The 25110-nt window shown below is 34.8% G+C and overlaps 1 protein-coding gene and 1 long non-coding RNA gene across 2 annotated transcripts; both read left to right on the top strand.

The window, feature by feature from the left end:
- Positions 1 to 7861: 7861 nt before the first annotated feature.
- Positions 7862 to 11502, top strand: LOC127806405 (uncharacterized). Its single transcript, XM_052343670.1, has 4 exons — positions 7862 to 10092; positions 10188 to 10289; positions 10562 to 10661; positions 10768 to 11502. Exons 1-4 carry the CDS (start codon positions 7862 to 7864, stop codon positions 11500 to 11502), a joined length of 3168 nt encoding a protein of 1055 aa, XP_052199630.1.
- A 5487-nt stretch (positions 11503 to 16989) lies between these two features.
- Positions 16990 to 17882, top strand: LOC127805932 (uncharacterized). The gene is made up of 3 exons (XR_008024235.1): positions 16990 to 17147; positions 17249 to 17350; positions 17498 to 17882. It is a non-coding gene; the product is annotated as an uncharacterized LOC127805932 (long non-coding RNA).
- Positions 17883 to 25110: the final 7228 nt, after the last annotated feature.

The following is a 25110-nucleotide window of genomic DNA, read 5'->3' as shown; positions in this document are numbered from 1 at the left end:
TGTCATTATAATAAATACATATAGAATATATATAAATATAAAAAAGTAAATAAATAATACAACCCAACAAAGATGGCTCATGCACTACAAGAATTTAGACTTCTTACAATAAATTAATTTGTCACAATAATTATGAAAATTGTCACAACATATTTATTGTGACGAAGTTGGTTTGTCATCATGTTAGTCACAATAAACTTGTCTTATTAAGTATATTGTGACAAAATCGAGTTTTGTCACAACAATATCATCAGTTCTATTATGACAAAAGTATTTTGTCACTTAAACCAAGTTATTATAACAAATTATTTTGTTTTTAAAAAAATATTTTTTGTCACATTAGTTACTATTTAGTCACAATAAATCTAAAATTTAAATACAAATCATATGTTTTATCGTGTATCTTGTGACAAAAAATATTTTTTCACAATTTAAATAGTGACAAAACTTATTTGACGTAATTTTTAATATGATAAAATTAATTTTTTCACTTATTAGCTAATTTGACAATAAATTTTTGTTGCACATTCTATAATGTCTAATAATTTTTTTTAATTATTTAATATTGTGAAAAATATTTTTTTTGATAAAATAGAAATAGTGACAAAATAAATTTCTTGAAATTATTCAATAGTGATAAAATATTTTTGTCAATGTCCCAATAGTGACAAAAATATTTGTGTCAGTAACTAGTACAAGTGACAAATTTGTTTAGTAAGAAAATATTAATATTGATGAAATTATTTTTCACAAAATCAGAAAAAGTGACAAATTTATTTAGTAAGAAAATATTAATATTGATGAAATTAATTTTCACAAAATCAGAAAATGTGACAAAAATGTTTTTGTCAAAATTATAAATGGGTGACAAATATTTTTGTATTCTCAATGTCACAATAGTGACAAAAATATTTGTGTCAATAATTCACACAAGTGACAAATATTTTTAGTAAGAAAATATTAATAATAATGAAATTATTTTTTTACAACATTGAAAAATATGACAAAAAAGTTTTTATCAGAATTATCAAAGGGTGAAAAATATTTTTGTCATATTCTCAATGTCCCAATAGTTACAAAAAATATTTATATCATTAATTCGTAAAAGTGACAAATCTTTTTTGTAAGAAAATATTAACAATGGTGAAATTGTTTTTTTCACAAAATCATAAAAAGCAACAAAAATATTTTTGTCAACATTATTAAAGGGTGACAAGTATGTTTTGTCATATTATCGATGGTGACAAAATTATTTATATCAATAATTCTAAAAAGTGATTTTTTGGGTCAAAAAATGGTAAAAGTGATGAATTTTTTGAAAAAATGTGAAATTTTTTGAAAATATAAAAATATTTTCAATAATATAATAGTGACAAAAAAATATTTTTTCCATTTGTCATAACTATAATAATAACAAGCAATGAAAAATTAGTTTATTGAAAATATTTTTAATGATGAAAGTTATGTTATTGGAATTATTTTTAAAATAGATCTTGTTCATTCTTGTATCAATTTTTTTTCTTTTTCTTCATATTCAAAGTATGAGTGCTCATATATTCCCCACATCAGACAACATACGTGGGCTAGTAAGGAGGGGTGAGTGTGGGGTGAGGGGAGGTGGGTCCATGCTCGCCCTCTCATAATTGCTCACATCGGGCAACATAACATCTCTATTCAAAGTATTGCCATAACGTATTATTATAATTTAAATGCAATTCAAATTTTAATATAAATTAAAAATTAAATAAATACTTGAAAAATAATAAAGTGAATAATGCTGAATATAATAAATAAATTCAATAATACAAATAAAAATAATCCAAAATATGGAAAGTCGTCGTTACTAAACTAAAAACATTGCTAAAAATAATACTACTTTCAATCCCGAAACATAAAAATTAAATAAAGTTATTTGGCACCAAACATCATTGATCGTCATCCACTTGTTGCTTCATAATTCCACTTGTTCCATAATTTCAATCTATCAAAAAAAATCAATAGAATAAATGAAAATTAAATAAATTTGAATTGAATAAAATACTTAATTAATAATTAAATTATACGTTTACCTTCATGAAAAAGAAACAGATATATTCAATTCACCACTTCGTTCACGCCTTAACTTTTCAATCAAAAATTTAAGTTGATCATAAGATTCTTGTAGACTGCTTATTTTGATTTGTTGGCTTTATATTTATTCTTTTAATTCATTATTTCACTTTTAATATTTAATCTTTTTAGGTTCTAAAAAAGTTTTTAGTTCCAATTCTCTAGATTTACTTGGTTTTATCCCATAACCAAGTCCATAAATATATCTAGATTTTGGCTTCAAAACATTTTAAAAATTTTGGGCATCCTGTCAAATTTATATAAATTAATAGTTAAAATAATATATTATTAAAAATCAATAAAATGAAGTTACTTACATAGTTTTATTGAGCTTATGGGTGGGTCCAAGTACCATCACTTTTATCATGTGTCTCAAAGTAAAGTCTTACTTCAATAGGCTCATCAATTTTGTCTTCTAGATTTTCTTCTAAATTCTTTTTAAAATTTTCCTTAATAAGTTTTTATATTTAAAATTGGTAAAAAAGTTATACATGTCAAAACAAATTTGAAAAAAAATGAAATACAAGGTCGTTTAATTAATTATAATAACTATAGTTCAACTTATAATTAATTAAACATACTATTTCATACATGTGTTGACAATAAGACTTTGAACCTAACGTATATGAAACTTCCATCTTCGCTCGATTACTTGCATTTGATGTACTTTGAGCCTATAAATTTATACAATATATAATAGCAAGAGAAAAAAAAGTACTATAAAAAATTAAATAACATATGAAAAAAATTAAGAAAAATTATTTATTGTATCACCAAGTTAAAAAATTATGCAAATTTATTATGTGATAATATTAAACAAAATTTTGAGATTTATGGTCCATGTTACTACCGTGCTTCTATGTTAGTATAGTTCATAATTTAATAACTAATAATATTAGAAATGAAATATTACCTTAAATTTTTCCTCTTCACAATGTGTACATAAAGCTTTCCAATCATCTGATTCCATGTGATCGTCAGGATTTTAACGTGTCTCATCTAGAGTAGCAAATCTCTTGTAATGCATGCGATATTGATATTTGTAAATTGTAAAACATCTAGTCATAATCTTATCCACTACTTTTTTTTATATGTGGATCACTCAAGTCTATATCAAATTAACTCTACAAATATTTAGTGCAAAATAAGTAATTTCTATATTATAAAACTTAATTAATGCATAAAAGTTTTTCTAAGAAAATAAAAAATTATAAATATATCTCACCTTTTTTTTTTAAGAAAATGTGTTTCTTAAGAGCATCTGTCATTTTTTTTTCAATAAAACATCCTTAATGGCGCCAACAATCAAGTGACAACTCCTATATCCATTTTAAATATTTTTTTAGTAGGGCCAATTAGTAGGCGTATTGATTTTCTAATGATAACTCTTCCAATCTTTTTATCCTCATTCATTCGCTTTTTAATCTCAAATCCTTTAGTTATACCCCAACCTCTTTTCTTTGTAATAATACTTGTAATTTAACTACATAGTACAAACGAGATAAGTTTATTAAGCTAAATTGAAATTAAAGTTAATAAAATGGAAACATCATCAATGGATAAATAATTAATTAGAAAGCTAAAAAAATATAAATAAATAACTAACCTCCATCAATTGTTGCTTTAATTGTCACCGTGTTATTTGGAGAAATTGATGAACTCTCAATCTTATTCAAAATGGATGGTGGCGTACCATCATTTGTTCTTAGTGATGTTGAATCTTTTTCTCCAAACACTACAAGGAAAAGTGGTATTGCCGGCGAAGTTTTCCCGGCGGTTTCGTGAAGTGTCGGGAAAACATTACTATTACCGGCGGTTTTAAAAACCGCCGGTAAAACGTTAGAATTACCGGCGGTTTTTAAAACCGCCGGTAATGGAGTCAACATGATCGGCGGTTTATAAAACCGCCGGTTATAGCATACACATCTCCGGCGGTTTTATAAAACCGCCGGTGATGTTGACCATAACCGGCGGTTTTTAAACCGCTGGTTATGTTTTCCCTTCACCGGCGGTTTTAAAACCGCCGGGGATAGTATCTATATAATCCCCGCGCGTGTTTTTAACCCCTTCGATTTCTTCCAAAATCCCCCCCCTGCAAACCCTAACCGGTTCTCTCCTTCGATCACCCTCGCGCCTCGCTGCCTCCCTCGATCACCCTCGCTCGCCTCGCCTCGCCCTCCCTCGCTCTCTCGCTCGCCTCGCCTCGCCCTCCCTCGCTCGCTCGCCTCGGCTCGCCTTCCCTCGCTCACTCTCAGTCGGCCTCGCCCTCCCTCGCTCACTCTCAGTCGCTATCGCCCTCGGCCTCGCCCTCCCTCGCTCACTCTCAGTCGCTATCGCCCTCGGCCTCGCCCTCCCTCGCTCACTCTCAGGCGCTATCGCCCTCGGCCTCGCCCTCCCTCGCTCACTGATCAGTCGCACATGCAACCAGAGAAGTGGTGATTGGAATTGGGGTAAATTACAGTTCGATTGCTCCGCAATAGTTGTTCTTCCTTGATCAGGTTTGTCTCCAGCTTGTGTATAATGTATCTCTATTGTTTATTTATCTGTCTATACGTATGAATCTTGCGTGTTATCCCAGATCCTCTGTTTCTCCGTTCCAGATCAGTAGCATCATCTATGTTATGATTTGATTGTGCTTTGTGCTTTGATTTTGTTTTACCAGTTAGTGGTGATGCTATGATATGCTTGTGCTTTGTGCTTTGATTTTGGTTGCATTTATAGGCTAAGTTGGTGTCTGTATTTATAGATGCAATTAGCGATGATGAGCTACCTTGGATGGACACTTGTCCGTGGAGACAGATAGCATATACTGATTTGTTTGGAATGAGTTATAATGGGGATGGGCCGAGCTCAACTCCTATGGGCTTGTCAGATTGACTGAGATTGTGATTATGGTTGGAGCAGACGAAAAGAATCCACACTTGTACATATATAGATTAGGAATTATAGCAAACTCTAATTATAAAGGGAAAAAGAAAAGCCTGAAGTCCAAAATTAAAGCTTAAAACAATTAGGATTAGAAAATTAATTAAAAAAGTAAATTAATTTGGAGTAAAGTTCAATGAGCCTATATTCACGTAAGAGTCCACTTCTAAAACCTCATAATTTCTCATCTTGACTTTGAAATACCTATCAAATAATTTTAAGATATAACATTCAAGACTTTTACCTAAATCTAAAACCAGCTAGAAATGGAAAGATGAATAGAGTGGAGTGGATTGGTTGGCATACTAATGAAATGGACAAATGCATGGAAAAAAGGGATTGGTGATGGGTTCAGCTGCGTTAGCATTCCCATCCCATCCCAACATGTACATATTTTTTTAGAGAAAGAGATTTGTCCAATGCAAACCTAAACATGGACAAATTTTACCACCAAATCATAAAAATTAAGTGCACTAATGTAGACATTAGGTGGAAATGTGCATTTTAAAGGCATTTCCAAAACTGGTCAAATGTTCATATAATGTGAAATTAATTAGTTTAGGAATATAAATATAATACTAAATAAAAAAAAATAAAAAGTTAAGAGGGATGCATTTATACATTGAACCAATATTAATATTTCACACCATAACAAAATAAAAAGTAAAGCATCACATCACCTAATAGTCACAGTATTAACATAACATATCAATACTAAACATGTCCAAATTAATGAATTAGTCTAGTGGACTAGAATTCTCAAAGATAAGTTATGTAATTTTATACAAAAATTGTATACATACATAAATATATTTAAGAGTACTATTATTTATCTAAATTAGAGAAAAAATTTTAATTTAATTATTATTTTTTTATTAAAAAAATAAAAAATACACGTGTAGACATAAACACCTACAACTCTTTAATTTTTAATAATAATGTATCAATTAAATTGAAATTGTGACCCAATGAATGTACGCAGCTTGTTTTTAATTCATTTCCAGTTCAATGTGGCAAAGACTAAGAATGTTCATATAATGGCATCGGTTTATCAGAGCCCTTTCCAATTAATGCAGCTCGGCGGTTTGGTCTTGATTCCAACAGTGAGGGTTATGTATTGGGTAGCTTTGAAGCCCAGAATCGGCAATTTGGAAGAGACATTATGGGAAGCCAACTTCTCCACGATTTTGTTGGATGATGACAATACTTCGTTCTGGCCTTAACTATTCAAGTGATATGCCTAGAGAGGGTCCAATTAGATTTGCCTGTATCGATCTACTGCCTGGATCCAAGCAGTAGTAGTGATTAAATGCTTAGACGAGTTCTGGTGGTGCTATATATTTGTCGTATTTGCAAGGAGGCGAGGCGATGATGCGATTAATTGAGTGCGAGTATCATCCCTTCTAGATGTGTATACAAGTGAAGAAATTGTAAGGAAAACGCAGGTGAGCTTTAGATCTTGGTAAATGATACCTTGGCTTAGAACATTCTATTTATGAATGAGAAATGATTCTGAAGCATGCCTTCTTCTGTACACTGATCCTGTGTTGTGTTGTGTTATTTTTTATATTTCCCCCTTTGGCTGGTTGGCAGTGGCAGTGAAGGAAGAAAGGGTCGCGTTTTGTTCTATTCCAAATTTTGCTTTTCCATGCTAATTCTGTCGACTTTCATTATTTATTAATTATCATGCTGTGTTTGTTTGGTGTACTAAATTAAGGTGGCTTCTAGTTCGTTGAAAGGGTGTGTAGTCTAGTCCCAGAGTTCTGTTTTAGTGGCCAAATGCAAGTCCATTTTGGGTTGGTCACGGCCATGTGAAGATGGGCCCTCTGTTGTGGAAAAGAGGATTTCTGGAACAAATTTGTATTGGATTAAAGTTCTGCGTTAACAAAAAGTTAAAAAAGAGGGGGATGGTTCTTTGTGCGTGCATTTTCTTTTTTAATTTATATGACAACAATTTTAAAATTAATGGTTTTACATGGTCCAATGGTTTTGATGAAAATTACTATTTAAATATATTTTTATCGGTTTAGGGTTTAAGATACCAACTCAAATTAGTACAGCATATAATTTACCCTTTATTAGGCATAATTTTTTATTCTAAAAATGTATATAACAAATTTATATGGTATGAGATAAAGAAATGGTGCCAAGATTTATTTTTTTGTTTGATAAAAGGAGAAAGATTTTAGGAATATGGTTAACTCAATAAGGCTGTTCGGTTATAACTAGAAAGAATAGGAACATTAGTTATTTATTTCCCGCCATAATATTTCTAGCTGGCAATAAGATGTTCAACTTCTAAATACTTTTAAAAGCTTAACCCTAGACAAAGCACCTATGTGGTAAACCTGTCTCTTTATTATGATTGTGCTTTTAGGTTTTTACTAACATAAAAATATCAAGACTTAAGCTCAACAAAGGAAACAGAGAGAAAGCTAGCTAAATAGGGGAAAATGCCAAAACCAGCAGACCAAAGAATTAAAACTGGCCTCTATATGGCTAAAGATAAACCAAGCTAGAGCAAGAAACGGCTAGCCACAATATGGGGCGCCCTTTGGGAGAGGAAGGGCAAAGCACCTTGCTATCGTAAGACAAGAGGATTTAAACTACTCTTGAAAAGGACTGCAAGGATTTAAACTACTTTTGACCATGCCTTGAGAGAATTGGTTCATTCATCATCCTACATGCATGTATATCCATCCATATTGATGAGGGAAATTGTCTGTGCTAATATTTTTTATATATTTTCTATATTATTCTTATAAAAGTTGCATAATTCAATCTTTGAATCCTTATTTTTAGCAGGTTTGATATATAAATTATTCTAATGGAGCTGAATAAGAGTTGGATTAACATATCAAACAGGCTAGATCCTCGATACGAACAAGGAATTCAGGAGTTTATTCAGTTTGCCTATAGACATAAGTCTCCTGGGGCAAGCATATATTGTCCGTGTATTAAATGCGTTAACAGATATTTTCATAAACGAGATGTTGTGGAGGAACATCTTATTTTGAATGGGTTTGACACTAATTACATAATATGGACGGTTCATGGAGAGTTATATGTGCCTCGTCATAGTCGAGAAGAATTTCAAGATCAGGAATGTAATATTGGAGATGATATGGTGGGAATGATACATGATGCACATGGAGTTCCCATAAACAATGCTGGAAGTAGTGAAGAAGCTACGAGATTCTATGAATTGTTGGAGAAGGCAGAAACAGAGTTATGGCCTGGTTGTAAGAACTTCACGACATTATCATTTATTGTTCGTTTACAACACTTGAAGGTATTGGGTGGGTTGTCGGATAAAATATTTGATATGTTGCTTGAGTTGTTGAATGAGGCATTTCCAGAAGGAGTGTCATTGCCACGATCGTATCGGGAGGCTAAGAAATTGAGTGAGGATTTAGGTTTTAAGTACTATAAGTACGATGCATGCCCTAACAATTGTATGCTCTTTTGGAAAGATGCATCAAAGTTGGATAGATGTACTTTTTGTGGAGAGTCAAGGTATAAAGAATACGAGGTGCACGTGGACGACGATATAACGAAGATGAAAAAAGTCGCTTCTAAACAAGTACGACACTTTCCTTTGATTTCGAGACTGCAAAGATTGTTTATGTCTAACAAAACAGCATCGTTAATGAGGTGGCATGAAGAAGGTAGAACAAAGGATGGTATAATGAGGCACCCTGCTGATTCATTAGCTTGGCAATCTTTTGATGAACAACATCCAAAATTCGCTGAAGATAGTCGCAATGTTAGACTTGGGTTGGCTTCTGATGGGTTTAATCCGTTTCGAACAATGACCATTAGCTATAGCATTTGGCCAGTTGTGTTAATGCCATATAATCTACCGCCTTGGTTATGTATGAAACAACCTTACTTCATCTTGTCTTTATTGATTGATGGACCTCGTGCACCAGGAGACAATATTGATGTGTTTCTGCAACCGTTGATTCAAGAGTTACAAGAATTATGGAACGAAGGGATAGAAACTTATGATGCTTCAAGAAAAGAAATGTTTCACATGCATGCAACATTGTTGTGGACGATTAATGATTTTCCTGCGTATGCTAATTTATCTGGATGGAGTACTCGAGGAAGAGTTGCTTGTCCTTGTTGCATGAAAGAGACAGAGTCCAAATGGTTAAAACATGGTGGTAAGTTTTGTTATATGGGTCACCGTAGATTCTTGGAGGACATGAGTCATCATTTTCGGTTAGACAAAAAGAATTTTGATGGAACTATTGAAAACCGTGTTGCTCCTCCTCAGTTATCTGGCTACGATGTATTCAAAGATGTTGAATTTGTTAAGAAGATGTATGGAAACCGTGAGAATTCTGGCGCTAGTGTTGGGAGAGGAATGGGTGGTTGGAAAAAACATAGTATATTCTTTGAGCTTCCATATTGGCAAGACAATTTGATCCGACATAATCTCGACGTCATGCACATTGAGAAAAATGTTTGTGACAACATAATTTGGACGTTATTAAATGTTTCAGGTAAATCAAAGGACAACTTGAAAGCACGTCTTGATTTGAAAGAACTAGGGATAAGAAAAAAGTTGCATCCTGAAGATCGTTTAGGTGGGAAGAAGTATTTACCTCCTACATCTTTCACGTTGAATCGAGAACAAAAACATATATTTTTGAAAGTATTGAAAAGTATAAAATCACCCGATGGATTCTCATCAAACATATCACGTCGTGTCCAACTCAAAGAACACACAATGAGTGGACTTAAGAGCCATGACAATCATGTTTTGATGCAACATTTGCTTCCATTGGCAATTAGGAGGGTGTTCAAGAGAAAGTATGTCAGTAAAACTTTGATTGAATTATGCAATTACTTTAAACAGTTGTGTTCTAAAAACATTACAGTAGACGAGTGTAACCAATTGAGGTCACGCATTATATTGGTGCTTTGTCACCTCGAGAAAATATTTCTACCGAGCTTCTTCAATATAATGGAGCATTTAGTTGTTCACCTGCCTGACGAAGTCCAAATTGCGGGACCGGTAATGTTTCGGTGGATGTATCCAGTCGAGAGGTATATTAAGCCATGATTTTTTTAATTTGTGAATTTGTTTGTTCGTTTTTAAGTAAATATTGTGAATTTACTTGATAATGTAACTTATCATGTAGGTTCTTATTGACATTGAAAAAGTATGTAAGGACTAGAAGTCATCCAGAAGGATCTATTGCTGAAGGTTACTTGGCAGAAGAGTGTTTGACTTTTTGTGCAAGGTATTTGGATGATGTGGAAACAAAGTTTAATAGGCCGGTTCGAAATTATGAGGGTGCACATGGTCAACCTATCCCAAAAAAGGGGAAATTAGTCACATTGGATGAGATTTCATTACAACAAGCCCATCGTTATGTGCTAGCAAATTGTAGTACAATTTCATCTTATCGAGAGTAAGATTATTATAACTTAATCTGGTTAATCAATTTTATTTCATAATAAAAAAAAATGTGTACTTTAATTTCATAATTCTTATCATTTGCATACAATGCAGGACACACTTACAATCCATTAGATTGGAAAGAAGATGTGCTAGCAATCGTGAAATTACACAAAAACACCATGAAAACTTCCCATCATGGTTTCAAAAACATGTAAGTCTTAACATGCTGCCACCACACCCTAAACATCCATATCTACTCATTTTAGAATTTGCATATATTTATTTGCGTAATGAATTATAAACATGTTACAAAACAGGTTTATGAATTGCAAGTAAGTGGTCACAATGTACCCAATGAAGTGAAAACATTAGCTGCTGGGCCTCACTCATGGGCATGGAAGTATTCTGGGTACATCGTAAATGGATTCAAATTCCACACGAGGCGTCGAGAAAGGAGAAGAATGACTCAAAACAGTGGAGTATTACTAAATGCAAATACTGAAAGTTATGCTAGTTCAAAAGATAAACGTCCTATCAGTGGTGATGTTACCTTTTATGGAGTCTTAACAGATGTTGTTGAGATACGATACTCTAACGAATTCAAATTTGTTTTGTTTAAGTGTGATTGGGTTGACAATAACAGAGGGATGAAGGTTGACAGTTTGAATTTCATAACTGTAAATTTTAATTGTTTAATGTATCAAGAGAATAAACCAACAGACGAACCTTTTATACTTGCAACTCAAGCATCACAAGTGTGGTATGTGGCTGATCCTCTTGATGAAGAATGGTACGTTGTCATGAAGATGACACCTAGAGATTTGTATAACATGGGTAAAAGAAATGTGGTAGGGAGCTGTGACGAGGAAGATGCTTTAATTAGTAATCATGTTGAAATCAACAATGATCAGTCCTTACATGCAGAGTTAGGAGAATCTGATGAAGACTACTCTTCTGGAGAATCTGATGAGGATGGTATGCTAGTCGATATATCAGATGATGACGACAATTCCATTTCTTATACTGCACACAGTGATGATAATGATTTCTAATATTGAAGTGGCATGTATATGTCTTCCTTGCATAATATTTAATGATGTGGTATGTATATATGTTTATGTTTTTAGCTTTTTATGTTTTGATTTGTTATTTTTGTTTAACCTAAATTGATATGCTAACAGATTGTTTTTTACATTCAAATCAATAATAGGCAATTACATTGATGGCACCTAAGAGGCAGACTCGTTGGCCATTTGGATCCATGTCACGTAGTATAGATTCACACCACGATGATTCACAATCAGTTCCATCCCATCATCCAAACCCAAACCCAGTCCCGCCACATCTCCATCATCCTGAAGAGGACTTGATCCACTCACAATCCAACCCCCAAAACTCACATAGTCAGCAAGGTAAATACCAAAAATTATTATTCTTTCCTAATTCAATCTGAATTTATTGTGGTATTATGTTTTAGCAGGTACAAGCTCTATGTCATCTACTGCCAAGAAAGGAAGAGGAATATCAAGACAAATTTCAAAGTGGGGAAAGGAGAAGATTCATATTGAATTTGATGCTGAAGGACAACCAGTTGGGGAGATGGCAACTAAGTTGGAAACCCAACTAGGTGTGATGGTAAGGAGTATTGCTCCCCTTACATTTACTGATTGGAGATCACCGGGGATGGAACCATATAAGGAGCGCATCTGGCAAGAGGTCTTGGTAAGTAAATAACATCTCTGATTCTTAGTTATCTGACTCTAAACTTTTATACTCTAATAAGGATATTATTGCAGGATAACACTGATGTACCCACAACATGGAAATCAATTTGCTTGCAACATGCTTCCAAGAAATGGAGAGAATACAAAGCCACATTGAAGAGGCATTATGATTGCCATGAGACAGATGCAGCTCGTCTGTCAAAAATACCGCCTGGGGTGGACCCAGAACAGTGGAAGATTCTTGTGGAGTATTGGGGATGTGAGCAAACACAGGTATGTATGATTTATGTATGGGTAGATATATCAGATGGATTATCTATGCTTAGTTCTAATATCATATTACAAGTAGGAACGTAGTGTGACAAATCGTGCCAATCGAGATAAGCAAAAGATGGGTCACACTAGCGGTAGGCGATCACATCCTCAGGTTAGACACCAGGTAAGAATAGAATGGATATTAGTTATATATATTTATTGATAATTTAATTAGTAATGCCTAAACTTTAAATATTTAATATATTTCATATCTTATATATGTTTTTAGATGACTATTGAAAGTGGAGATGAGCCAGATAGAATCAAGCTTTTTAAAAAGACACACACCAAAAAGAGCGGAGAGATAGTAGATTCTACATCTTCATATATAATCGTATGTATTTCTAAAATTTGAAAGTTGTAGATATATTTTGTTTCTTTTACTTGTCGACTTATGTAACTAACTTGTGAAATGTTTTTTGAGGAACAAATGGATGAAAGGTTGTCACAAATACCCACAGATGAACAAACTCCAGATTCGCTAGAGGATGTCTTTACTCAAATACTAGGCAAAGATGGGCATGGCAGGGTAAGGATGGGAGGACTTGGAACATGCCCAACTAAGGTTAGACAAAGACAACAATATCAAGTGCCTCAAGAGCAGTATGACCAAATGCGTGCGCAAATTACTGCCGAGCTAGAAGAAAAATTTCAAGTTCAAATCCAAAGTCAAGTTCAAATGCAAGTTCGTGCAATACTTGAGGCAATGGGACATATACCACCAGCTCCAGACAATATACCACAACCGAGACAGGTATGTCGTTCATTAGTGCATTTGATTTAAAATTACATGTTTACTATATATATTAACTAAACTATTTTGAAATATAGCCATCCTCATATGCTAGTGCTTCTGCTACACATGCAAGCACACCATCACCCGAAGCTGAATGTGCTGGATTATCAATACCAGAATATGATCATCATTTAGAGGTAATTCGCTATCAAATAGTTAGATGCTTGAAATTTGTGGACCTGCCAATGTGTGGGAAGAACTTTCATGATTGTCGCACTTTAATCATGCTTTGATAATATGTGCTTGTGGAAATTTGGGAATTTTGATTTGCTTATTTGGCAATTGATCGTGACCTTTATGAATCATGATTCGCAATTCAACGATAAGATCGACGATGAAAGAAAGCCTTTTTAACCCTTTCTGGTCTGTTTGTTTTTAACTTCGGATGCTTGGATTGGATTTCGCTTTCGTTTTGGTTTGGATGGAGGGGCTGAAGAACAAGGAGGCTTAAAGAGGCTTTAGGACACAAATTTCTAGCTCTTTTTCCTCAAATTCTTTGAAATGCTCTTTTGGAGTCCCACCTTTTGATGTCTCATCTTTTGCAGCTTCTCCCTCAAAAAACATGCTCTTTATTATTGGACCAGGCATGAGCCTCTCCCTCCCTCGCTTCAGTCAATCCCTTTGAATTATGCGGCTTCATTATGTTTGAACACTCTTTTAGTTTTCTGCATTTTATCTCAAAACACTTATTAGTTTTAGACTTATTTTAGAGAAGCAAAATTAATTGTTTTTACTAGTTGGTTTTAAGAATAACTAATAGCTGTTAGTTTTAAGCAAAATTAATTGTTTTGTGGTTCTAAAAACAAACAAACAAACGTAACAAAACAAAACAAAAACGAAAAGGAAAAGCACCGTAACAAACCAAGTTCAAAATATTCATTTATTTTGTTGTTTATAAACAAGAAAGAAAAAACAGGGGATTTAAAAAGAACATGTTTTAAAGATTTGAACCAGCTCATCCATGATGCACACGATGAATATGAGGATAGGGCTCAAGTTTTATGTTACATGCTAGATTAGGAAGTGGAAGTTTAGTATCTACGTTAAGAAATGGTTTTATGTCTTGCTTTGTTATCATTCTCATGGATACTCATGATATTATATACTAAGTAATTTTTATTATTTTGTATGATATAACAGATTAGTGAATTTGTTCACTTGATGAATGGACGAATACCTCGCCATATTGTTGCTGAGGCAATCATTGTATCCATTGATCCGACCAAATCTGTAGGGGGAGTAGAGCTAGGTAATGAATTTGTTGAAATTAGTATTCAGAAAGTGCTGAAACCTTTATATCCATTGCCTCGACAATTTTCTGGGATGCGTGTCTTGAGGGATGCTAATAACAGTAAAACTACAATACCATGGAGGGTCTCCGATGTAAGTGTTTTTGTATATAGTTATGCAATTTTGAACATGTTTTATGTAATTTCATAGTTAATGCACATACTTATAGATCTATTGTTTTTCAATGCAGATCGAAAAAATATAATATGCAATCTTGGTTGGAGCAGTATGGTGGTGTAGTCAAGGGTTATTTGAGGTCACTCGGACATGTTTTAGTTTAAGGGGTTGATTTGTATGTACAAAAATGGTATTGTGTAATGAGATGTGACAAGATTGATCTTTTAAAATTGTAATGGTATTTAAATAGATTTATTATACAATTGTTATACTAGTTGTGTGTAGTGGGTGAATTTTTTAAAATTGTTCGTGATTTTTTGTTATACAGGATTGCATTTGAGTAGTGGGTGAATTTTTTAAAATTGTTCGTGATTTTTTGTTATACAGGATTGCATTTGATTAATGTTATACAGGTATACAGGTTCTAAAAAAATTTTTTTTAGTATTGTTGGTGCGTTTTTGTTTTTCGCCGTGAATACCTTTGCCGGCGGTTTTAAAACGATCATTACCGGCGGTTTTGAACCGTCGGCAATTTTTTTTAAACCGCATGCTTTACCGGCGGTTTTGAACCGCCGGCAAATTTTTTAAAATAGCCGGATTTTACCGGCGGTTCTAAACCGCCGGTATAAAACCTTTGCCGGCGGTTTTGAACCGCCGGTAATTCTGTTTTACCGGCGGTTTTGAACCGCCGGAAAATTTTTTTAATAGCCGGCTTTTACCGGCGGTTTAAAACCGCCGGTAATGATGTTTTACCGGCGGTTTTAAACCGCCGGTAAAGAAAAAACTTTGCCGGCAAATTTTAGTAACCGTCGGGAATTCGTATTTTTACCGGCGGTTTGAAGAAACCGTCGGTAATTTTTTTTTCCCGGCGGTTGAAAACCGCCGGTAATATTTTCCGACGGACGTATTTCCGACAGAGGAAATTACCGCCGGTAAAAATTTTACCGGCGGTTTTTTTACTTTTTCCGGCAGTTTTTTAACCGCCGGAAAAAATCAAACCTCCTGTAGTGAAATTGTGTAGCATGAACCATAGTTAGCAAAGTGACGTTCTTCTTAGAATTAGGTGGTAAAGCAATGGATTGCATTTGTGTACTAGAAACCTTTGATGGTTAAGTATTGGACTTAGATTACACATGTGTAATATGAATATTTAACGGCATAATAGTGGACTTTGAATTTGAGATAACTATTTTTTTCTGATTAGGTGCCTTAACAATTAAATGTATTATATAATAAAACAAAAATATGTAAGTCATCTATAGTAATATAGTTTCTCGACTACCAAGATGAAATTTTCAATGTATCTATCTATTAAATCAAACTAGATTACAAGGTAAAAATAAGAAAAGAATAAAAGAAAAACTAAGAGGCCTTATTTTATTTACCCACCCACCCTCCCTCTCTGTATGTGTGTGTATGTGTATGTGTGTGTATACAATATGTAAGCTGATATGTATGCTTACAAAACTTTGTATGCATAAATAAAATGCTAACTCGTGACGTATATTTCCCTTTCTTTGAAAAGAAAAAGAATACTAAACTAAGTAAGAAAAAAGTAAAAGAAAAACAAACAGCTTTGAGCCAAATGTTTAAGTTGGGTAAGCCTTTTAAGTGCAAAAATCCAAAGATGCAAGCTTTAATCAACCAGATACTCATCTTAATTATACCACAATTATAAGAGAAGTAACAAAAAATGGAAAAAGAGCAATGAACTCGCATCAGAATCTGGCATCCACCCTAATGTTTTAATGTACACAAAATAGGGGCAATCGACTAATGGAAAAGCCGAAATCAATTAGCAGACAATGAATCGATTGGCCAAGTGGTCTAAGGCTTACTTACTCCTAGTGGGTTTTCTATGATATATATATATGGTCAAAGGTTTTATCTTTGCCAATGCTCCGAGTGAATTTTGGATTCACTTGGGGTGACTGTCTTGCGTGGCCTTCAATGCTCGTGCCTTCGATTATGTCAATGGAGATAAATTGTAGGTGTGACACTTCGCCTCACTATGCAGGATGATAATTGAACTCACGACCCACCGAACTGACACTAACATATTACTTATTTGATCACTCGACCTATGTCTTGAGAGTAAGATTTTGAATTCACTTGCACCTTAATTGGTTGGGCTATGGTTAGGCTATAAGCCATAAGCTATAACTCAAACTAGCTGTAAGTCTCTTATCTTACCTTCCCTTTGGTTTTCTAATCTGAGGGCCGTAACAATTAATAATTAGCTCTGCCAATCTAAACCAAGAAAGGTTTTTTGGACACACACATTGAATTTGCTCTTTTTAGCTGAAAATTTGTGTGTGCCCTACAGGATATTAAAGCATTATTTCCTCCTGACTACAATCCATTCTATGCGGGCTTCGGGAACAGGGACACTGACGAACTCAGTTACAGAAAAATGGGGATTCCAAAGGGCAAAATCTTTATCATTAATCCTAAGGTATCTATCGATTTATTCCACCAAAAACAGCTTGGACAGATGAGGTTTTATTTTATTTTTATTTTTTTGGTCCCCTTTTCTGATTAGCATATAAAACACAGGGCGAGGTGGCCAACTGTCAGCATCGCATGGATGTGAAGACATATACATCCTTACATACACTGGTCAATGACATGTTCCCTCCGACTTCAATGGTTGAGCAGGTAAACCATGCCAAGTGCATATAGTCCGTGCTCCTAAATGTAATGACTGGAGAAAATAAGCGAATGTGGGAGTCTATTCTCATTTTGAATCCATGTTCTTCGTTTTTCACTGCTTCTTAACTTCCCGGGTAATCACTATCTATGCAGGAAGACTACAATTCATGGAATTACTGGAAAATGCCGCTCCCTGATGTTGAGTTGTAGCTCCTGGAAGGAAGACACGACCTGGCTACAGCTTGCTTAGATTGGGTTACGGAGGCATTCTCTACCCGCATTACATACACCATTTATTCCCCAAACATATATAATCCCGGAATGAAGGCTAAGATGCTCATCATTTATAATTTTTCATTTTTGCCTTTTTTTTTTTTTAACTTGCCAGCCACGCCACCCTGATGTAAAATTGTAAACCATTCAACTTGTACCCACCCAGAAAGGACATGGACCATACAGCTTTCTTAGGAAATAAAACTTATTTTGTTATTTTCACGGAATGTCAAAGGTCACGCTTTCTTTCTCGCGATTTCCCATAGTTTATAATTCTATGGCTTGACGAATCTTAATTCCTCTTACGGAGCAGACCTTATTTTGTTGGTTTGCGTCCGTGTCCTTCCTTGTACTGTATGAAGAGAATGCCTTTTCTAATTATGACACCACTTGTCACGGGATTACATCCTAAAGACAATTAGTTGAAGTCAAGTGTAAGTATGAGAAGCTTAAAAATCTTGTATGTTCGCGGGACATCCCTATCCCTTACTCCTATTCCTTTCCCATTCGTCGATTTAAACCCATGTAGCTAAGAAGAGCGAATTTGAAAATTTAAGACTAATAAAAAGTGAAGAATTTAGTCTTAATTTGCATTTGTTGTTTATCAAATTAAACCCACATACTCTGGAGGATATATATTATCACACCACATGTTACCTATTGGGAATGGAATTGCAGGGATGCGTTTGTTAATTAAGATATGAGAGAAAAATATCAGATGTGAAAAGTATTTTAAATATTTATTTTTTTCAACGTGTTTATTAAATTTATTTAGTGATTTTTTTTAAAAAAATCACGTGATTTTTTATTTTGATTTTTCAAGATATGTTTATCTTGAAAGAGAATAAGCATATCTTAATCTTTACAAATAAGAAAAAAATGACAACAAATAGTTTGATAAAAATATTAAAATATTTCTCAATTTTGTTTTTGATTATTTTATATTTTGGTTCAAAAAATATTTTAATTTTATTTTAATATTTTTTTATTTTACTCATTTTAACCAACATTATATTAGGATGATTACTCAATAAATGGATATCCCAATATACATCCCGTACCCATGTACATATCAAATCATGAACAGTAATACAAGGTATCTAATCATGCAGTAAATCACATACCGGCAGCAGTGCCCGGCACCGGCCAACGGTCAGTGACTAGGAGTGTCCACCCGACAGTCCACTTCAGGGCCGTACAATAATCTACCCCAACGTCACCAACAACCGACCCCTGCCCCACTGCTCGATAGCTCTAACCGAACCATAAATCAATCTGAGAAAAACTGTAAGTAAACCCAATAAAATCGTAAATAAACCCTCACGTCTAGGAACCTAGTCCCCAAATCGGTTCAGCATCATTCCCGAAAGGAGTGGGGGCGGTACAAACCCCCATAGGCACTCAACAAATAAACTCTAGAAGTCTCGGATTTAATTTAAATTAAAACAAATGAATAATAATTTAACAAATAAAGTTAGGTGCCGAATTAGAGTAGGGGAGGTGATAAAATACAGGAAATCACGGGATCTTCCACGGGAATTAAAGATTAGGAAGAGAGGGTTAAGAGCTTGCCTTCACACGGCCGTTTCTTCTCTTTCTTACACTCCCGCTGCGAAGTAAAACGTTCGCTGGTAATAAATAAAATCACGACTTTAATTAAATAAATCTACCGTGTAATATAATTAATTTAACCGTCTAAAATCTCACATAAGCGTACCACAATTAATATCTCAAAGAGTCTTATATTTATTTTAAATCAAATCACGCTAATAAAATCCTCGAAGCCAACTTAATAAATTAAATTTAAATCAAACGACTCCAAATTCCATAATTAATAAACGAGCCGAAACAGACGAATAGAGCGTATAAAATACGAGAAATCATAGGGTTTCTCACGGGAATTAAGAAATACGAGGAAAGGATTAGGAACTTGCCTGAAACTAGCTGATTCCGACCTCTCTCAAGCTCCCGAGGCAAATTAAATCATTTCTTAGCAAATAACACAACTGGGACCCAAATTAATTAATTTTAATCGCGTAAAATTTATAATTTAAATATATCAGGCTTCTATTAATTTTTACCCACATACCTGATCACTTTCCATGCCGAAAAATCCCAAATTCTATTATTTTTTTCACTTATTTTTCTTTTCTTCCCTTTCTTCTTTCTTCTTCTTCTTCTTCTTTTTCCGCGCCCACTACTCCAGTGCGCCTTCTCCTTCTTCTTCTTCTCTTCTTCTTTCCTTTCTTCTTCTCTTTCTTCTTCTTCTTCTTCTTCTTCTTCTTCTTCTTCTTCTTCTCCCCGCGGCCGCTGCTTCCTCCTCTTCTCCCCTGCGTCTTCTTCCTCGCCCGAACCAGCGGCCACCGTCGCCCTTCAGCGCCGCCCCCCCACGGCCGCGCGTCGCCGCTGCTGCTGCCGCCTTGTGTCGCCGCCGCCGCTGCGCCGCATCGTCCATGGCCGCGGCTTCTTCAAGCCACTGCCGCTTCTCGTCGGTGCCATGGCCGAGCTTTGCTCGGCCAGCCTCCCATGGCCGCCACCTCCTTCTCTCTCCCTCGTTCGATCTTTCTCTCTCTCTCTCTCTCTTTCCCTCTATCGATCACTCCCTTCCTCCCAATCTCTCGGCCCACCCTGCTCTCTCTCACCCGATCTCTATCTCTCACTCTCTGTTCCTCCCCCTGTCTTTCCTCTGCTCACTTTGAAAAATATGGCCACTGGCCATTTCATAGCTTCCACGCACACAAGCACAGCACACACGCGCACCGCCTCAAATTAAATCATTAATTTAAATTAATTTAGTTTATTTTATTATTTTTATTTTCAAAATTTGAGGATATTACAATTCTCCCTTCCTTATTAGAATTTCTTATTTTCAAAATTTGAGGATATTACACGCGCTGTCCTGGGTCGGTGCTCCCGTCACCCGTGTGTTCGTGTCGGTACTCCCGACACCCAAGCCATAGGCTCCCTCGGAACGGTTCTCCCGTCCGAGAACTAATAACTACCAGTAACCATGCAATGCACATTAAAATGCAATGGCGTAGTGAGCATCAACGTGATACACTGGCGCCCATACATCTAGGCATCAAGCCATGCTCCGCCCACGTAGTAAACCACACGCGATGCATATGCCCGTGCCAGATGCAACCTAACCATGCTAGAATGTTTGTGTCCAAGCATACTCAGTAAATGAATATCCCCACATGCGACCCGCACCCATGTGCATATCAAACCATGAACGATAATACAGCATATCAAATCATGCAATAAATCACATATTGGCAAATCTAACCAGCAGTGTCTGGCACTGCTCAACAATCAGTGACTAGGAGTGTCCACCCGAAGGTCCACTTTAGGGCTGTACAATAGTCTACCCCAACATCACCAAACAACCGACCCCTGCCCCACTGCTCGATAGCTCTAACCAAACCATAAATAAACATGAGAAAATCGAAAATAAACCCGCATGTCTAGGAACCTAGTCCCCAAGCTGGGTTCAACATCATTCCCAAGAGGTGTGGAGGCGGTACAAACCCCCGTAGGCTCACAACAAATAAAGTTCAAGAAGTTCCGGATTTAATTTAAATTAAAAAAAATGAATAATAATTCAATAAATAATGCTAGGCGCCGAATTAGAATAAGGGATGGGATAAAATACGAGAGATCACGGAGTCTCTCACGGGAATTAAAGAACAGGAGAAGAGGGTTAAGAGCTTGCCTTTACACGGTCGTTTCTTGCCTTTCTTGCACTCTCGCTGTGAAGTAAAACGTTTGATGGAAATAAATAAAATTGTAGCTTTAATTAAATAAATCTACCGTGCAATATAATTAATTTAACTGTCTAAAATCCCATGTAGGCACACCACAAATAAAATCCCCAACGAGTTTCATATTTAATTTAAATTAAATCACGCTAATAACATCCTCCATTTATATAATTAATACGCGACATCGAAACGAATTAAGGAAATGCGTAAAATTCACAAAATGGAAGGAGATCGCAAGGGTAGGGGGAGCTTGCCTTTATTTAGCTGTTTACAACGTTTCTACACTTGAATGCCACCAAATTAATATACGCTGAAAAATAGATTAAACTCCCAAAATTAATAAAATTAGGCCCAAAATGAAATTTCAACCGTACATAATGTTTAATACTAGCTTCTCTACTTACTTGGTTAATTAAATCGCAATTAAACTGAATTTAATCCAAAGTTTTTCCCCAATTTCTCCATTTTCTTCACTATGCGCACGTCTTCTTCTCCTCTAAATTGCTCTCTGCTTGCTGGTTCGAAAATGGCCGAATTTGGCCTTTAAATTGGCCAAAATGAAGGGCTGGGGCGCGGCCACGTGGCGCAGCCAGCAGCCGCGCACGCCAGCACCACCTCATTGGCTGATTAAAATCAACCCATTTTTTCTCCCGCGTGCACCTCCCCTCGCTCGAACTCGCGACCTCGCCTCAGCCTCCTCGCGCGCGAACCGCCTGCTTCAGCTGCTTCTTCGTTACATATATTGCTCCAATTATATTTAAAGTGATTTGCGGCCACTTCCGCAAATCATGTTTCAGCACCCCTAATTTCCTTTAATTGCACATACGCTCGATCTTCTATTTCTTTCTTATTTCACTTACACCTTGACATTTCCAAAATTCCACCAATTTAATTTATTTTCCTATTTCATAAATACCCTCAATTAAATTAATTAAACCTAAATTTCCTATTTTCTCAAAATTACATAAATAAACATTTTTCTTAATTCTCCAAATACCCAAATAAATTAATATTTCCTTTTAACCCACAAATATCCAATAATCACCACAAATACAATAATTAATAATTATCAACCAAATAATTTAATTAATTACCTTTAATTCCTTATTTTCCTCAAACAACATAAATAAATACTTCCTTTTAAATTCCCAAATATTCAATAATGTCTTCAAACATCGATTTGAATAATTATTATTTATTTTCAAATTTTGGGATATTACAGCATGTATATACTGTTCCATGCATAAATATTATAAACTTGTACTGATTTTTATATGCATAACTTATACATGATTTTTATATGCGAATGATAGAAAAAAAAAGACTTTTTTTTTAAATGTTTTTAAAATGTATTAAATATTTTTATCCTACTAGGAAAGACATAAGCAGAAAAATTATAAATGATACCCTAATTGATTTCTCGTCTTGAGAATGTGAAATATTGAATGATATGGTGTATTTTAGGCATCGCATGAAATGATATATGATTATGACTTGTGCATTAAGTATGGTATCATCTGCATTATTAGAGGACTAACTAGTAGATTTCCTGGTGACTCATAGTAGGAAAAGATCATGGTACTGTGAGGCTTGATATGCTAAGGCCATGAGAGACACGTGAGTATGTTTCAACACTGCTATCACGTGTGCTATTATGGTATTATAGTGTGATGATGATGTATATGCCAGTATATGTACTTGTGTGCATGTGTGTATAGACGCTAGGCCTGTTTTCCTTTGAACCTCAAATTAATTAAACTTATGGTACATATTCTCGTTAGTCATATTACTATTATGTTATTGTATCCATGACGTTCATCCTAGCATTTTTATTACACTCTCCTAGTGAGTATGACATACCTTATACTCGTGAGTCCACAAAACTCACCCATTTTTTTAAAAAAAATATTTTCAGGAGATTCTTCTTTTGAATACTGGACCAGCAGATCTTCTGGTATGATGTTAGACTTCTTTTGATTTCTAATTTGATATAAGATGTTTTGTGGAGATGCACTCGTACTGTTGAGTATATTCTTTTGTACTTTATTTTTGTGGTACACATATGTGGCAAAAGCCTGCAATATGGGACCGTATATGTAATTATGACAGAAGAATTTTTTTTTGTAACTGCTATATAGGAGATATCGAGATTTTTGTGGGAAGTTGATATAGTGTTTTAATTCCTATCTCTATATCTTGTTGGTATTATTAATGCTTATAGCAAACCAAACTAGAAAAGAGGCTTACTAATCCACAGTGGGGTAGCTAGGCCTAGGGATTGGTGCCGGTCATGACCTATTAGAAATCGGATTGTGACAATTTTCTAAATTAGACAAGTCACATATTAAAGAAAATGAACTATGAGAATGTAAATAGATAGAAATAAAATGAAACTACACATTCATTTTGAGTGACCTTGTCTGCCAGTCGCGCGGGCTAGGCCCAAAAGTGGAATAAAATATTAAATTTTAATTAGATTATTTTTAATTATATAATAAAATATTGAATTTTAAATAAATAATATTATATAAATTTATTAATAAATTACAAAAAACACTAAAAAGATTCTGTTGAAAGCTTACTAAAAAATATTTCTGTTGAAAACACTAAAATACCTCTTAGTTTTTCTTTTATTTTTTTTCTTATTTATACCTTATAATATAATTTGATTTAATAGATCGATACATTAAAAATTTCACCTTGATAGTCAATAAACAATATTATTATGGACGACTTACATATTTTTATTTTATTATATAATAGATTTAATTGCTATGGTACCTAGTCAGAAAAAAATAATTATTTTGAAATCAAAGTCTACTACTCCATCGTTAAATATTCCAAGAGGAACGTCACTTTGCCAATCATGGTTCATACTACACAACTTGGAGAAAAAGATTCAACACCACCAAGAACAAATGATGGTATTCCACCAAGAATAATTAGAATGCATTCCAAAATTAAAAACACGACCTAACACCCTAATTCCACCTAGTAGCCCTGGTGTACAAGTACTCGTCCCCCAAAACTGACTAAACGACGCTCTGATACTAACAAATGTAAACACCCTCGCTCGGATATCCCAACCACCCAGACTACCCGAACGGGAGCATTTACGAAAGGGAAAGGAATGAAATACAAGACGGGAGTTACCCTGGCATGCATACATAAGAAGTAAAATAGCGAAAGCAAAACTATACACATGCACGCACACGAGTACCCCGCTAGGTCAGTAGTTATATAGTATATAAATACATACGGATACCTATGCCAACAAATAAAGAATACAAGAAACAACCCAGCATAGTAAAAAACAAAGGTACCAAAATCCTCTCAAAATATCAGAGACAACGGGGGAAACTAACTGTACACCATACCGACACGGCTGCTAGGTACTGCAATCCTCGCCCTCGACTTTAGCTTTGCCCTTACCTGGAATGATGGAAAGTAAGGTAAGTCACAAAACTCAACAAATTTATAAGAAAAGAAAGGCAATAAGTTAAATAGAAGAAGTGAACTCCCCAACATAGTCCCACATATACACACAAGTTATGAGATGCTACAACACAATAGTATAACATAATGAAAGCACATATCGGTCATTGGGGTCCACACAAGACACCCGACACCCAAGTCTCATACCAACCTATTGCTGCCCTGAAAGGCAACATTAGTCTTTAACAAACCTGTGCGTACTTTCTCTAGTCGGTACTCCCGACACCCGAGCCT

Source organism: Diospyros lotus, chromosome 7 (assembly GCF_014633365.1).
Source record: "Diospyros lotus cultivar Yz01 chromosome 7, ASM1463336v1, whole genome shotgun sequence".
NCBI lineage: Eukaryota > Viridiplantae > Streptophyta > Magnoliopsida > Ericales > Ebenaceae > Diospyros > Diospyros lotus.
Note: the sequence above shows the minus strand (reverse complement) of the source record. Positions and strands in the feature narration are given on the sequence as shown.